Genomic DNA, 17,678 nt, shown 5'->3' with positions numbered 1-17,678 from the left:
ATGTATGGCAAAAGCTATGGCTTTTGTGTGATGCAAGGTAGCTTCTGGTGCTGTAAAGAGTCTCATGTCTCTTATATCTGTTTGATGACAGCCATGGTCAATTTCATTGTGTTCTTAGATATTGGTATCATTGGTGGGTCCATAAAACCACATTTCCTTTGAGCTCTTTGCAAAGTTCCAGAGATAACAGAAAATGTTGGTGCTCTAGGCACTTGAGAGAAAGGATTTGGTTACAAGGGTTCTTCCAGTCACCTACTTATTCCAGGACTCACGTGGCAGAGTGGTAACTTAACATGCCATCATGGTCCTGGTGGAAAGACCATCTGTGTGGTGAAATTTGAGGATGAGAACTTCGTCCTGAGCATATAGTTCCAGGAATCTTGTCCATGCAAGTGATGGACTGAACACACCCATTTCCCAGTCATTGATGAGCACTGCTGAGGCTTAGTGGTTGGTGGTAAATGTGGTTTCAGGAGAAGACATGAACATTGTGGAGTCACACAGCACCTTGGATCCAGGAAGAGCAAGTCCAGCAAGAAGCTCAGTGCTGGTGACTGGAGAATGCTGAAAGTTGTGACTTGTGTGCTCCTTCCTTCTGCAGATCAGGAGATCGCTCCATTTGTCTGCTCGAGAGCGGCAGCTCTTTGGCTTCAAAGTCTACTTATTCCTCTTTAGCTGAATGGCAGAACTAAGTTTAGGATGATGAATAAATAGTAAATATGGGGAAATGCTTCTTTTTCTAGAATTCTATCTTCTTATTGGAAAAGGGATCTGAAGAATTCCACATTTTGAAACACAGGGCTTTTGGTAAAACAACACCATCATTTCTTCTCCTCATCATTGCTATGATAGCAAGATAAAAGGCAGTGTATGAATTTCCTCCCCATCAGCCTTCTAAAAGCTTCAGAAGTTATCTATTCTCTCCCTCCCCGATGGATCCTACCATGTCTGCCTGTTTCACAGTATTAGGTAAGGGAATATCTGCAGGATAGAAGGAAGGGAGAAAGGAAGTAGAGGCCAGCCATCATGGGGTTAACACTTAAAGACATATGAATGGTCCTAGGGTAAGTTTAGGGCAGCAATAAAATACACAGGGCTGGTATTACCATTGTGTGCCAGGATGCCAAATTCAAGTTTTGTATCACCAGACATCAGTGCCTGGGTTGTATCAGTTGGTTAATTTCTAAACTTTACCCTGACCCCTCCTGTTCCCATGTCCACCTGCCCCTACGTGACCCATGGTATCTCTTCTGTTTCCTCTTTCCAGGGAGATTTGTGGGTCTCCCATTGAGATTTCCTCATGACTTAGCCTCTCTGGCTCTGTGGGCTGCACCACGGTTATCCTTTAGCATACAGCCAGTATTCACCTACAAGCAAGTGTTTGTCTTTCTGGCTCTGGGTTATTCTTACTTAGGATATTTTCTAGTGTCATCCATTTGCCAGAAAATTTCAAGAAGCTTTTTTTTAAACAAACAAACAAACAAACAAACAAACAAACAAACAAACTGCTGAGTAAAAGGATACCACATTTTCTTTATCCATTTTTTTGGTTGAGGTAATATAGGTTGTTTCCAGTTTCTGGCTAATATGAATAAAGCTGATATGAATACAGTTGATCAATGGTATATCTGGGTCTTGTCCATCCTTAATATGTGGGGAGGGGCCTAGTCTTTTTAACTTGATATGCCATGTTTAGTTGATATCCCTAGGAGGCCTGCCCGTTTCTGAAGGGAAAGAGGGAGGAGGGGATTGGGGTAGGGTAGTGCAGAGTGGGACTGGCAGGGGAGGAGGAAGGGGAAACAGCAGTCAGGATGTAATACGCAAGAGATTAATAAAATAAAACCTTAAAATGAAGTTAAAGAAACTTGTAGTTTTTTTTTTTTTTAAATTTTGAAATTCCTCCTCCTTTCCGACTTCTTTCACTCGGTGCTAGATTGAAAGCAGAGGCTCGGAGGTACTGTTCAAGCACTTCGTGATGGAGATACCTCCTCAGCCCTATTTCAAGAGTCTGTCAGTTGATCTTGGGCCAGAAGGCTGAAGACTTGCACTCACATGTTGCTAACAGGGGACTGTGCTAGTGGAGATTTGTCTCTGCAACCTCTCAGTTCTGCAAGCCGTGTTAGGCTTCCTATGTGTGTAGATATTTGGTCATTCTCAGATTTCTGACGGGGTTGAAGACTGATTATAATTTCATAGCCTATCAGGCTGTTTAACTCTGGTAATACATATTTTATTAAATAGTTATCAGTTAGTATACAAGCTAGCCAAGATATAATATAGATTTTTAAGCCTTTCTTAAGCTGGAATGGATAACTAAATGTTCTGTCTAACTGATACAGTGATGGACTGGGTGTTGAGTATATCATATGCTTTATAAATTGTAGAATGGTAATAATTGTACTAATTTATATATAAGTGAAAAGGTTTTTTAACTGGACAAAAAAGGGGGAATGTTGTGGTTTGCCCTGAAGTTATCTGTATTTTGATGCTAATTCTACTGCCCCAAGGACAGCTGCCTAGTCACATACTCAGAACTCAGGTGACTTCACCAGAACCTTCTCCCCATTGAATTTGTAAAGTACAGGCGAGGGGCAGGTACAGGATAGAAGGAGGCCTGTCATTGGAGGAGAAGGAAGGATGGGCTGGAGAAAAGTTTGAAGGAAGAGGAGGAGCCGAGAAGAGAAAGGAAGAGACAGGAGGGAGAGGGTGAGAAGCCATGGCAGGTGACATTAAGATTCTGCTCTGTGTATTTATAGGTTGTTATCAATGTTCCTAAGGGATGGATGGTACCAGGCTTTGTATGTTTAAGTGGGCAATTATATCTTATCAATTGGGTCAAAAAAAATGACAAAAAGTAGGAGCTGTGCTTTTCCGAGTAACTCAGTAAAGCAAGCACACTCTGCAGTGACACAGGATAGAGCCTCTGCAAGCCCCTATCCCCAGATGATGCAATTCCTCTGCGGAGCTAGACTGAATCCAGCATCAATAGGCTCTGGTCTCAGCACTGTTTGAAACCTTTTGACTGCGTGCGTGTGTGTGTGTGTGTGTGTGTGTGTGTGTGTGTGTGTGTGTGTGTGTTTTCCGGCATGCTCCTGAAAGTGAACTCCCACCCCGTGAGGCCATCACTCTCAGCAGATAAGGGGTGCTGAGCAGATTCTAACGTTTCTGTTGAAGTGCAGAAGTCAAGGCAGTGTCTCTGTCCCTTGGAACTTGCCTAAAGTGTTTAGAAGCACAGACTTAGTTACTCCAAAATGTGTTTGCTTATTTCAGAACTGTCCCCTCTCTTGGCAGGAAGTGTTGCGGTGACAATGACAGGCAGAGCATCTTCTGAACTCCATGTGTGGTGTGTTTGTCTCTGAACATCTTCTTGCCTGTCAGAGCTAGTCTCTTAAAGCACTGTGTCATTAGCAGCTATGTTGCGAGGTGATTATCTCTCCATCATATTTATAATTTAGCTTCCACTTTTGATTCTAAATTCAGAAATACACTGCCTCTGGCCATGAACAAGGAAGAAGAATGATTGTCAGTGGTGCTGGGACTACTCAGCAGCATAGCCAACTGGTTTGTGGGGTGGGCGTAGTGGAGGGTTTGGAGTGGGAGAGTGGTGGGGAAAGTGCGAAGGGAAAGTGTGATGCTTTCTTAGGGCTTTAGATCAGCTCTCCCACAGATATAGAGAACAAACTCTATGTGCAGTTGTAAATTTTATAGAAGCCACAATAAAAATGTGAAAGCAGCTGAAATTAATATTAATTGTGTTATATTTGTTCCAATATGTTCAAGTACATGTAACCAATATAAGAATCGCTAAGCTATTTTTATTTCTTTGCTGTTTATATCCTTCTAACCTATGTGTGCTTTATACAATCCACTCATCTTATTCTAGAACAGCCACATTTTAAATGTTGTATAGTGACATGCAGCTAATGGCTACTGTATTACACAGCAACATTCTAGAACACATATATTTTGTTGGAAGACTCAGAAAGCTGCATTTGATTTTTAAATGTTATTATGTGAATGCTGCTGCTGGTAGCTGTGTGTGAGTGTGGTGTTTAATATAACTGCAAAAATGGGAATATATTAGTGTAGTTATGTCTCAAACATGGAGGTGAGAGAAAAACTGGAGAGCTTAAAAAGTGCTTTGTCCTTTTGAACCACTGCAGTGGTCTAGAATCTATTTCTTAAAATGAGATGCCCACCTTCCTCCCCCTGCCTTTCTTTTTCTTCTCTCTCTTCTCTCTCCCTCTCTCTCTCTCCCTTCCTCCCTCCTCTCTCTCCTCTCTCTCTCTCTCTCCCTTCCTCCCTCCTCTGCCTCTCCCCATCTCTCTTTCTTCATAATCTAAACTATTTACAAGAAATACTGTTTTATTTTCATTTTTAACTTACAATATACTGAAGTAGTGTCCTGTTAGATGGACAGAGGTAATTGTATTTTCGTCTTGATGTGATAGGACAGCCTTGTTAATGCATTAGGAACTCCTTTATAATGTTTGCCAGGGCAAGCATTCTTGCATGCAGTGGTTGGGGAGCACCTGTGGAGCAGAGGTGCAGCTCACTTTCTGGGCTGCAGCTCCATCCCTCAACCTGCTGGGCCATCCCCACTGAACCCTTCCAAGGATGCTAGGAAAAGCTGCCTCCATACTCTTGAGAGGGCCAACCCATAGGGACACCACCCATAAACAGGCAGCTGGGGCCATCCAGTTAGCACTAACCCTAGCCAGGGAGCTGAGGACATTGGGGAAGGTTCCTCAAAGAAGATACCTGAGAAGAAGAAATTCCCCTTCAAGAACCCCCCAGATTCCTTCTAACACTGTACCATTGGTCAGTTCACAACTCTCTGAGCATCCTCTGCAGGATGGAAGAGAATCCTTCCCCTTCTTGATCTTTAGAAAACAATTTTTTCTTTTAAGGCACAACATTTATTCTTTTTCCAAATGTTACAGTGAATCTATGAGGAAGAGGATGATTTTAGCAAGAAACAAAAGAAAGCAAAACACCCCAAAGTACAAATCTGGGCTTTGGCTATGAAAAGTTCTGTACAAGAATGGTAGAAAAAAAGACAATGAAAGTTGTTTCACATGATAGAGCTCCCTCACACCCGAGACGTGCTTACCAAGTCAAAGAGACACAGTTGATCCACAAACTGGAGATTTGAACTTGAGAAAAACATTTATAAAAATCTAGACAGGACAAAGTCAGGTGCCACAAGGCACAGCACAAGAGACTTAAAAACTCAACATGGGGAGGCTAGACACTCAAGTCTGGGAGTATAAGCCCCCTTACTGCTGGCTCAGAGGTTTAGGGAGGAGGCAACACAAAATCTACTTACAAAAAGAATTGAGGAGAAAACCAACAATTTCCTTCTGCAGTGGTGGAGCCCAGAAAGGAGGGAGGAGCAGTAGCATTTCACACTATTCATTCATTTAAACTGGGAAACCCTAAGAGACCATCTTCAACTGGCCTTAAGAGGAAGTCCATATTGCTGATGGGAGAATCCACAGAAGGGAAAGGAAAGGAAAAGAGAGGAGAGGAAAGGGAAGGGGAGGGAGGAGAGGGAGGAGATGAAGGGGAAGGAGGGGAGACATGTTGCTGTAGTGGGGGGGTGGGGATTGAGTCCCTTTCCTCCTGGTTCAAGAAGGCACCCAAGGAACCAGGTCCAGGTAGTGACCTCATAAGGACAGCACAAATTTTGTAGCTTAGGGGTCACCCTTCTCCATACCCCTGATACTCATAGCTGTGTGGACTGGCCATGGCTGCACCCAGAGGAACTTACAGTTGTTCCATATGATGTAGCTATTCAGAGAACGGGTGTCTGGGGGTAGCATGCCCAGTTCTCAGTATTGAAGTGCTATAATGGATTTGAAGGACTAGAAGTTAGATAAATCTCCTGCTATGTGGACAGACAAGAAGAGGGGCTGCAAATACATAATGAAAGATGACAAGAAAGGCATCCAGGTTCATGGGATTTTTCTCCTGACTAAAGATCCTCAGACTCTGGGCCAGTCTTACAAGTTCAAGGTTGGAACAGAACATGCGTTTCTCAAAGTCATGGTCCTGTTGGCCTTCTTATTTTTAGGTTCAAATGTCCAATGCTAAATTAGAGAGGAAGACCCATCAAAGATTCTTAAAACTCTTGGCCCAAAGGAAAGACTAGATTATAGGCTCCTGAGTGTCCCCTCTCCTCAATAGAGGGACTTTTCTCTAAGTGTTCTCTCTCTCTCTCTCTCTCTCTCTCTCTCTCTCTCTCTCTCTCTCTCTCTCCCTCCCTCCCTCCCTCTCTCCCTCCCTCCCTCCCTCTCTCTCTCTCTCTCTCCCTCTCTCTCTCCCTCTCTCTCTCTCTCTCTCTCTCCCTCCCTCCCTCCCTCTCTCTCCCTCCCTCCCTCCCTCCCTCTCTCTCTCTCCCTCCCTCCCTCCCTCCCTCCCTCCCTCTCTCTTTCTGTGTGTGTGTGTGTGTGTGTGTGTGTGTGTGTGTGTGTGTGTGTGTTTCCTTACCCCTAATAAAAGCCTTTCTTCACCGGCTGATTCTGACTTCTGTGTCCAGGACTTCCTCTGCTGCTACGTGCTGTGTTCAGGATTTCTCCTGCCTTTTAATTCTTCCAGTGGAAGAGGAAACAAAGCCCATCAAGATTTTAGATGGTAACAGAATGAATTCTAGACCAAGGGCCAGGAGAACTGGTGCCTAGCCTAGGAATTGTGTTGAGAAGAAAAAAATAAATTAATATATATTAATCTTGAGACAGCATGAAGCACTTGGTAATTGGTTGTTTCTTTCTCACTGGGAAGCTGAAAGGTAGAGATACAGCTGGTGCATCTGTAGAGGAAGAAAGTGAGCTGGAAGAGCGTGAACCCTGCAGTATTACAGAATCTGAATAAAATCTTAACTGTGATTTCAAAGCTGCTGCGTCCTTAACATTGTAATCTATATGCATACCATATAATAGGTGTATTTTCCATTAGAGTTCAACCAGAACAGCAGAAGGAATCATACATATGTATGAATGCAAATATGTATAGGTGGTAAATATTTGTTACTGGGAATTGTCTCTCTTACATTTGAAAGGCTAGCTAAGCAATATGTGCACGGATGTTGTCAATGTCCTCAGGGCATATGTCCTTATAAAGAAAAGATCACAAGCATACATTCAGCAAACACAGGGTGCGACCCCAGGGAGACAAACTGAGCCCCAGTTCTGTCCTCGTTGCTTCTGACCTTGGTGATAAAACATCCTGCGGAAACTTTGTCCCTTATTATCATGGTACTAAAACCACACAGGTGGCCCAGCACTCACTCAGAGGCCAGAGGGAGGATCCAGCCAGAGGTAGAGGGTGCCCACTACATGGCCTTGGCAGCCTTGAGCTGAGTAAGTTTCAGCAGTGCAATGTCCATTCACAGCACAATATTGATTTTCTTGATGCTATGCTCTTCAGATGGTCCACCCTAACTGAAAGGGGATTCTGGGCAATGTAGTCCTATATAAATTGACCCATTACAAAACTGTTGCTGGCATTCAGTAAATATTTGCATGAATAGTATAACATTTCTCTTGTAAATTGTTGAAAAGTTGGAATACTTCATCCTGGCTTTGCCCCGCATATATCAAGCAATGTCAAAGAAGTCACTGAGATCTTTGAGGTTTAGTTTCCTCATTTGTAAAACTTGGAGAAAAATTCCTGTCTAACCTATTGAACATGATTTTTACCAAATCTGTTGAGATAATCCAAACAGAAGCATAAAACAAACACATAGCGGTATTGCATTGTTTTAATTGCTGTTACCAATAATTCAGTTCTTAGATGAGCCACATGGGACATTAATGGTCCCTGATCAGTCTGCCATGCACACACCCAGAGAGATTAAATTAGATGAGATGTGCAGTAACACTGCCACTTAGTCCATGGCCTGCTCTTCAGAAGGAGTCATAATTGTCTTTCAAGGTGAGGATCCATTTTCACATTGATTTTTAGTTCTGGGATGAATGATTAAGAGGGACAAGCACGTAACTATTGGTGACTCTGGGAGCTGAGGAGCAGTGGCTCTTTCGGGCATGGAAGTTGTGGGTAGCGGATGAGGTTTCTGTCCTGTAAATCTGGGCTTGCATTTCATAACAGCCAAACTTGCTCAGCAGGATGAAGAAGTCCCTGCGGAAGTTCTTGGTGAAAATGGCGTAGAGGAAAGGATTGGCACAAGAATTGATGGGGTAGAACAGAACTAGGAGAATCTTGGCCTTGGACACAGTGATGAGCGGCACCTTGAGGGAGGCAGAAATGGCAAAGAATGAAATGGGGGCCATGCAGAGAAAGTCTGTGAAGATGAGTGTGGCCATGCGCTTGGCAATCTTGGTGTCGCTTGATGAGGACACAATGGTAGGATTCCTCACTGTGAGGTAGATGTGGGTATAGCAGCCACAGATGACCACAAAGGCCAGGACATTGAGGACAAGGAGGGCCATAACATACAGCTGTGACAAAGGGCTGTCGATATCCATGGGCAGGCAGATGCTCACTTTCATGTAGCTACTGATGCCAAAGATGGGGAAGAGAGCAGCTGCGAAGGCAAAAGTCCAGCCCAATACCATGACGCTGGCAGCATGCCGGAGCTGCACCTTGCATTCCAGTTGCATAGCATGTGTGATGGTATGCCATCTTTCTAGGGTGATGGCTGTCAATGTGTAGACTGACAGTTCACTGGCAAAGACAGTGAAAAAGCCAGCAGCATCACAGCCTGCTCCTGTTTGCCAGTCAATGGCATAGTTGTGGTACTGGCTCTTGGTATGGATGTCAACTGATGCTATAAGTAGCAAGTAGATGCCTATGCAGAGATCAGCGAAGGCGAGGTTACACATAAGAAACCGGGGCACAGTTAGTTTGTATTGGCTTGTGGTCAGGACCACCAGCACTGTGGTGTTCCCAGTAATGGCCAGGATGCTAATAAACCATATCAAGACCCTGAGGATGTTGTACCCCATGATATCTTCACATGGATTAAATGCATCTGGCTTTGGTGAGCAGGTCACATCAACAACTTCATTACATAAGTCATAATCAAATTCATTGTACATCATGTCAGATCCTTTTCCATAACTGGGTTCATCATCTATCAGAGAGACTCTCTGATCCCCAATTTGAGTCATATCATCAATATCTTGCCTTAAAATAGACTTGTTGCAAATTGGATGAAGTTCAGAGCTAGAAAAATACAAAAAGGAATAGAATCAATATCCTGGGTACAGAATGGCAAATACACTACCACCTTTGTACAGAGTAGAAATCAGGGTTTCTTCTTGAGATTGCTTTTCTTTCCAACATCTTGTCTGCCCTTGAGGCTGACTCATGGGTCAATGCTGCTTACTGTAAATGAACAGAACTGTGTGTGTGTGTGTGTGTGTGTGTGTGTGTGTGTGTATTCCTGGAGTGGAATGCCCATGGGGAAACCATCTGGCCGCAACTTGAGTGTGGGGAGGAAGGCGCCTGAGACTAGCTAACCCTTGCTGTTAAGTGCAAATAATTTACAGACTTAATATTATCTCTACTCCTTTCCTTCCCCCATTGCCATTCAGATTCCTTCTAGTCTGCCTGAGAGAACATATTCCTATTTCTCTATTCTAATCACTGGGCAATTACGTTTTCTGACACGAATGAGAATTTATTTGCTAGTTTTGTCTGCAGTAGCCAGAGTATCAGCGTCTGTCATTAATTGTCAGACACCCTCATCCTTTCGTTCTTTGATTCTATTGAGAGGTCAGCTAATTTTCCTGAGATGCTACCAGGATCATGGGTTTTATCATCTCACTGCCCAGAGGTGACAATAGGTCACAGGCATTTGTTTGCCCTGCAAAGTAAGCCTAGTTCTCTCACATGAAATAGCTCCCTAGTTGGCAGCCTCAGAGAAAATACAAGTTTTAAGGAGGCCTAGTTTGTTCGCAGGTTGTAAGGTCCCCTGGGAGCCACTGAATCTTCTCAAGGCTCTTTCCTGGTTTTCCCATTTAAGCTTAAATATATGAGAGACCTTGTCAGCAGATAGAGGCACTTACAAAAAGAATTGAATGAAACCCAGGTGGTAATATTCAATCTGTGAGTGCATGCATAAATATTCTAAGACTTTGCATGTGGACAGAAGTGAAACTTGTGCTGTAATGTGAAGGTTTAACCAGTGTGACCTTTTCTCATGGGGAGAATTTTTGATGGAAAAAAGAAATCAAATATATATCTTTACTTTTCCTTCCATTTCTGCTCAAGGGGAAAGTTCACAGCAACATTAAATGACAGCATTTTCTCAAACTTACCACAATCTCAGACAGCAGGGAAGTGAGAAAGAACATTAAAGTCCCTTGGAAGCCCCCAGAAGAAAAGGCAAGAAGCTGTGGGAGGAGCAGCCTTCATTTGATTCTAAAGGATGAGAGAGAGAGTGTGTGTGTGTGTGTGTGTGTGTGTGTGTGTGTGTGTGTGTGTGTGTGACAGTGTCACGTGATCTTCTCTCACCCCTCAGAAATGAACTAAATGGCCAGAAGTCATTTCCTCTTGACCTTGATGATTCTGTTCTTATTTTCTTCTGGAGTATCATAGTTTATTTTAGAAACTCATAAGACTTCTCAAATCCTCCATAGCTAACCTAGTGAGGACAGTTAACATGCATAACTGAAAGTGACTAGAGCTGGACTCCATGAAATCAGTGTGTTTAGTTTGTGAACTAAAGTGAGATAAGCTGTAGGACAGGTGTAGAGGGAACCAGAGGGCCATTCCGGGGTGCTTAGTTTGAATACTGTCTCTGTGTTAATTGTAGCCTAACTATGGGGGCAGAAAGTAAGTTCTCTGGTACTTGTGGAGTGTCATTTAGCTCAGCAAAATGGAAGTTGATTCACTATGTAAAGAAAATCTCCCCATCCTTGGGTTATTGGCTTTTATGAAGAAGATTCTTATCCCTGGTGCTACTGCCAATCTACTTACCAGTGAGGTCTCATTTTCCTGAAACAGAAGTCACCCACTGACACAGGTACTTACATTCCTTGAAATGACAGCCGAAACAAAGCTGGGGAAAATAAGTGTTGCCTTGCAGTATCTTGGCAAGTCTGAAGTCCAACAAGGAATGGGGAGTTAGCATAGTGACAGTTTAAAAGTGGAGCTTGGGGACTGTAGGCATTGATGAACAAATACTAGGTAGGTGGTGCCACAAAGTACCCCAGAGGTAGAGCTCCAGAGTCAAGCAGAGCTGAGGCTCTGAAGTTTCTTTTGGTCACTGTTGATTCAATTATTCAGTAACTCCGAGCCTTAGTGTCTGCCTTTGTTATAAGAAAGTGATGCTGATAATAATAATGATTAGCCTCTCTAATGTTAGCAGTAAAGATGAAATTGTTACAATGTGTGGCATGGAGTACTCTACTGTGTCAGTGGTGCAAAGGCCAGCTGATGGCGGGCACTGGCTTCTTGTTGGGGTCTAGGCCTATGTGGTATTTGGGAGCATGTGTCATGGTGCATCGGTTCAAAATTCAGTTGCAAGGAAATGACCTAAATACAAGAAAACTTAAAAAACAAAAGAGAAACAAAATAAAGTGAACTGAGTGTAGAAAATATCTATCTGAATGAGAATTAGAGGGCATGGTTGCCTCAGCATTTCAACAGAGGTCAAGGGGAACCATTAACCCAACAGCATGGTATCATGGGGATTATACTTATAGTATGGGCATTGCTTTCCAGTGAGGACCAGAAGAATAATTTCATCAAGCAGCTCAGAAGACAATTATTATTATTGTTATTGTTATTATTATTATTATTATTATTATTATTATTATTATTATTAACCAAACTCTCATTATATGCTATGCAATGAAATGACACTATTTTAGGAAGAAATCCTGCTAGTATCTTCCAAGTGGCACAGCCATTTTGCATTTGTTCATGTGAGTAAATTTCTTGATGAAAAAAACCCAAACACCCTCCACAGAACTGACTCTATAATCCAGAACATGCCTTAGGCCTTCAGTCAGGAACTCTCTCCATGTATGGATTTTCTTCATGCCACCAATATGTAGCCATTCTATGCTGTGTGACGGCACAAGCCAGACTTCAGGGATTGACATAGAAGACTCACATTTGCCGCTTCAAGTTTGCAAAAGCACAGCAGTGGCTGGGGTAGGTGAGGCTGGCCTCCATGAGGGTGACAAACTTGTCCAGATTAGGGAGCTTTTTCAAGCGGTATGTTGACCTGGCCCTCAGCTTCTTCAGATTTTCTAAGCCATGGTTTGGTAAGGAATGGACCTTTGTCCTTGAGATATCTCTGTAAAGAGAAAAGGTAAAAACATATACCATGGTCATCTTGGGTTGAAAGTTTTCAGCTTCTGGCTAATAGAAAAACAGCGGACATTCTAGAAGGTGAATTTCCGACATAGATGGGAAGGGGTACAGCACATGTAGGCCAGGTCAATATTCAGCTTAGATGTTTGGTTTGCGTAGGAGGAGTCCTGGTTCTACTGGTCCTGATGGGAGGAGTTAGCTAGCAGACTGCCCCTAAGACTGGATAAAACCACATTCTGGTTGGTTTGGGCTCCATCCTTGCTGGTGAGCCATAGAATCAGCCATCTTTCTTCTGTAGTTGATTTGTGCCTGAGATTGAGACCTTTTTCCACCACTGTGAGGCTAGCTATAAAAATATTTCTAATGAACTGAGGTGGTGTCTGTGAGAAGGGAATATTCCATACAGGGAAGAGGCAGTGTAGTCAAACTCAACAGGAAGTCCAGGAGGCAGGTAGATAGGGAATATGAACTTGGTTTTCACAAAGACTTACCTGTTCTATAGCCTGCCCCTGTGCCTGTTAGATTTGCTTTGTAAGAGTGTTTCTCCCTGGGGGAGATAGCAGAAGCTTGGTAGGAGCTGATGCAGTGGACCATCTAACTTAGTTCCTATTCCTATAAGTCTCTGAGTCTTGTCCTTCCTGGCTGCTGCATTAGTGATGGGGTGTACTTCTGGTGTCAACTTCAAAGCTAAGGTCAGTGTCAAGAGCAAGGAGATTAAAATGCCACTGTCTTGGTCCTGTAGAGACCTTTGCTTGGTCATGAATGGGTGTTTCTGATGTGGGTGGTGGCAAGTGATGGCCTGGATGGTTCCTTTCAGTTGTCCCCTCCGCCCCCCCTCAACAGGGTACCCTTGGATAGACTCGAGGAAGAGTCTTTTACTGTTGACTGTAAGTCAAAGTAGTAGGCACTCAAAGCAACATAACTCAAAGTGTGAATATATCATGGGTGCCTCATATGCTCTCACAGCCTGGTGAAAATTGCATTCTCAAAGTCTCCTCCCCTCTTGTCATTCTTTTCCTCAAAAATTTACCATGGCTCTGTATTGTCCAGGGGAACATCCTTGCCATCTGCTACCTCTTTTTCCCAGCCAAACTTACATTGCTTCTCTGTATACAATGTCACTAGCTTTATATGTCACCCATCTGCCTCCTCATTCTTACAGAAACAATGCTTACCAAGGCTGCCTTTGAGTTCCCATCACCTTGACTTCATAACTATTTTGTGAATATGAAGCATTTTTCCATGAAATGTCCCATCTTAGCACCCCATTCTCTTTAATTTCTTCAGACATCTGCTTTAATTTCCTTCTGATTTTTATTTTATTTCTCTTCTATCTCCCATTTAGACATTGGTATTTATTCAAACACGCACCAGTTCCTTTAGTTTCACACTATCAGATATGTGGCTATGGCTTCCAAATGCATATGCTAGTTCAGAACTGCAGCAAGATACTCCATTCTCCATTGGATCCCCTATTTCAAAGAGTTGCATGAGCATCAAAACTGGACTTAAGCATGTTTCTCTTTTATTGTACCCCTGTTGTTCAAGATAGAAATTTGGGGGTTCTCTTTGACTCGTTCTTTCTCTTCACTTGAATATTAGTCTATCAGCTCAACTGCCCTTTAGTTTTTGTTGTTACTTTAGTGAGGGTCCAGAGTCTCTCAATGGACAGATAAAATGGACTCATACTGCGTCCTCCTGACCATGACTCCAATGCGGTCTTCCCACCATAACCAGAGTAAAAATTTTAGAATGCTACTCACATTGCGATCTCAAATTCTCCAATAAGTCCCCATGATTTTTATGACAAAAGACAAATCATTTGGTACAGTATGCCTGTCCTCTGCCTGGTTTATATTCTATCTGTTTACATTGTCTGTGCTTCACTCTGAATTTCAGGAGGGCTGAACCCTGTCAGGTCTGTTTTTTTTTTTTTATGCGTACCTTTGTTAACCTGCCAGTGGGAGGCACGTTTTGGGATGGCAAGAGAGCATCTCATTCTGCTTCCTGTCTTAAGTGGCATCTGAATCTTTGCCGGGATTCCAGATGCTTCTAAATAGATCTGCTGACGATCTTCTTCTTTAATTTTCTCTAGTTCCTTGGCTACAGGAAGGCCACTTGTCACTTGCTCTTTAAGTCCTGAGGTTAAAAGTGCTATCTACCACTTGTTGATCGCTGATTAGATAGTCAGGTAGACTGACATTTTCAAAACCAGTAATTGCTTTCATGTAGTCCTTAACTCTTGCTCTCCACAATTAAATGAAATTTCCTCATTCCAATTTAAATCCTCTATACTTACTGATTCCCCCAACCCAATCTATTATTACTGAAAGAAGTACACCACAACCTCCCGTTGTGATTCTGCATTTAAACATTTCTCGTTTTGTTAATTCTTGCTTTATGTAGTCGGTTATTTTTAGGTCCCTATAAATTTAGAGTCGTTTTCCTCATGATTTTCTCCATCTCTAGTAATATCTGCCTCTTACCTCTGAGTCTCCTATTTTCCAGTTGCTCCAGACTGTCACTTGTTAAGAACAGCCCTCCCCCCCCAGTGTTCTGTTCTGTCTTCTCTTACTCTGTATATCAACCTGGCAAGCCTTGTGAGTATTACAGTCTATATTCTAGCTACTTCTTTGAAACCTATACTCAGTGTTCAGCCACCTCAGAACAATCGCTGCTTGGATAATGAGAAGGTCAATTTCAACACTAAAAACTAAGCTTTTAGACCCTGTGAGAGAGAGACCCAACCGCCTGGTCAGGTGGGCACTCCTGAGGCTGCAGAGCGGAAGAGACCACCAACACTGCTCACCCCTGCCCACATCCATGGCCCAAGAGGAAACTGTATAAGGCCTCTGGGCTCCCGTGGGGGAGGGCCCAGGAGCGGCAGGACCCCTGTGCCTGAGACACCACCAGAACCTGAAGGAAACAGACCGGATAAACAGTTCTCTGCACCCAAATCCCATGGGAGGGAGAGCTAAACCTTCAGAGAGGCAGACAAGCCTGGAAAACCAGAAGAGACTGCTCTCTGCACACACATCTCGGACGCCAGAGGAAAAAGCCAAAGACCATCTGGAACCCTGGTGCACTGAAGCTCCCGGAAACGGCAGCACAAGACTTCCTGGTTGCTGACGCTGCAGAGAGCCCGTGGGCAGCACCCCACGAGCGAACTTGAGCCTCGGGACCACAGGTAAGACCAACTTTTCTGCTGCAAGAAAGCTGCCTGGTGAACTCAAGACACAGGCCCACAGGAACAGCTGAAGACCTGTAGAGAGGAAAAACTACACGCCCGAAAGCAGAACACTCTGACCCCATAACTGACTGAAAGAGAGGAAAACAGGTCTACAGCACTCCTGACACACAGGCTTATAGGACAGTCTAGCCACTGTCAGAAATAGCAGAACAAAGTAACACTAGAGATAATCTGATGGCGAGAGGCAAGCACAGGAACCCAAACAACAGAAACCAAGACTACATGGCACCATCGGAGCCCAATTCTCCCATCAAAACAAACATGGAATATCCAAACACACCAGAAAAGCAAGATCTAGTTTCAAAATCATTTTTGATCATGATGCTGGAGGACTTCAAGAAAGACGTGAAGAACTCCCTTAGAGAACAAGTAGAAGCCTACAGAGAGGAATCGCAAAAATGCCTGAAAGAATCGCAAAAATCCCTGAAAGAATTCCAGGAAAACATAAATAAACAAGTAGAAGCCTATAGAGAGGAGACACAAAAATCCCTGAAAGAATTCCAGGAAAACATAAATAAACAAGTAGAAGCCCATAGAGAGGAGACACAAAAATCCCTGAAAGAATTCCAGGAAAACACAATCAAACAGTTGAAGGAATTAAAAATGGAAATAGAAGCAATCAAGAAAGAACACATGGAAACAACCCTGGATATAGAAAACCAAAAGAAGAGACAAGGAGCTGTAGATACAAGCTTCACCAACAGAATACAAGAGATGGAAGAGAGAATCTCAGGAGCAGAAGATTCCATAGAAATCATTGACTCAACTGTCAAAGATAATGTAAAGCGGAAAAAGCTACTGGTCCAAAACATACAGGAAATCCAGGACTCAATGAGAAGATCAAACCTAAGGATAATAGGTATAGAAGAGAGTGAAGACTCCCAGCTCAAAGGACCAGTAAATATCTTCAACAAAATCATAGAAGAAAACTTCCCTAACCTAAAAAAAGAGATACCCATAGACATACAAGAAGCCTACAGAACTCCAAATAGATTGGACCAGAAAAGAAACACCTCCCGTCACATAATTGTCAAAACACCAAATGCACAAAATAAAGAAAGAATATTAAAAGCAGTAAGGGAAACAGGTCAAGTAACATATAAAGGGAGACCTATCAGAATCACACCAGACTTCTCGCCAGAAACTATGAAGGCCAGAAGATCCTGGACTGATGTCATACAGACCCTAAGAGAACACAAATGCCAGCCCAGGTTACTGTATCCAGCAAAACTCTCAATTAACATTGATGGAGAAACCAAGATATTCCATGACAAAACCAAATTTACACAATATCTTTCTACAAATCCAGCACTACAAAGGATAATAAATGGTAAAGCCCAACATAAGGAGGCAAGCTATACCCTAGAAGAAGCAAGAAACTAATCGTCTTGGCAACAAAACAAAGAGAATGAAAGCACACAAACATAACCTCACATCAAATATGAATATAACGGGAAGCAATAATCACTATTCCTTAATATCTCTCAATATCAATGGCCTCAACTCCCCAATAAAAAGACATAGATTAACAAACTGGATACGCAACGAGGACCCTGCATTCTGCTGCCTACAGGAAACACACCTCAGAGACAAAGACAGACACTACCTCAGAGTGAAAGGCTGGAAAACAACTTTCCAAGCAAATGGTCAGAAGAAGCAAGCTGGAGTAGCCATTCTAATATCAAATAAAATCAATTTCCAACTAAAAGTCATCAAAAAAGATAAGGAAGGACACTTCATATTCATCAAAGGAAAAATCCACCAAGATGAACTCTCAATCCTAAATATCTATGCCCCAAATACAAGGGCACCTACATACGTAAAAGAAACCTTACTAAAGCTCAAAACACACATTGCACCTCACACAATAATAGTGGGAGATTTCAACACACCACTCTCATCAATGGACAGATCAGGGAAACAGAAATTAAACAGTGATGTCGACAGACTAAGAGAAGTCATGAGCCAAATGAACTTAACGGATATTTATAGAACATTCTATCCTAAAGCAAAAGGATATACCTTCTTCTCAGCTCCTCATGGTACTTTCTCCAAAATTGACCATATAATTGGTCAAAAAACGGGCCTCAACAGGTACAGAAAGATAGAAATAATCCCATGCGTGCTATCGGACCACCAC

General features: G+C 42.8%; 1 protein-coding gene across 1 annotated transcript in view; it reads right to left on the bottom strand.

Moving 5' to 3' along the window:
- Positions 1 to 7,746: 7,746 nt before the first annotated feature.
- The window catches only part of Fshr (follicle stimulating hormone receptor), a 207,960-nt gene continuing 198,028 nt past the window's right edge, over positions 7,747 to 17,678 (bottom strand). The window contains exons 9-10 of the mRNA NM_199237.2: positions 12,086 to 12,271; positions 7,747 to 9,186 (exon numbers count right to left, since the gene is read on the bottom strand). Of these exons, the coding sequence (NP_954707.1) occupies positions 7,962 to 9,186; positions 12,086 to 12,271 (1,411 nt within the window). The 3' untranslated portion in view covers positions 7,747 to 7,961. The remainder of the gene's footprint in view (positions 9,187 to 12,085; positions 12,272 to 17,678) is intronic.

The sequence above is a fragment of the Rattus norvegicus genome, chromosome 6 (genome assembly GCF_036323735.1).
Source record: "Rattus norvegicus strain BN/NHsdMcwi chromosome 6, GRCr8, whole genome shotgun sequence".
NCBI lineage: Eukaryota > Metazoa > Chordata > Mammalia > Rodentia > Muridae > Rattus > Rattus norvegicus.
Note: the sequence above shows the minus strand (reverse complement) of the source record. Positions and strands in the feature narration are given on the sequence as shown.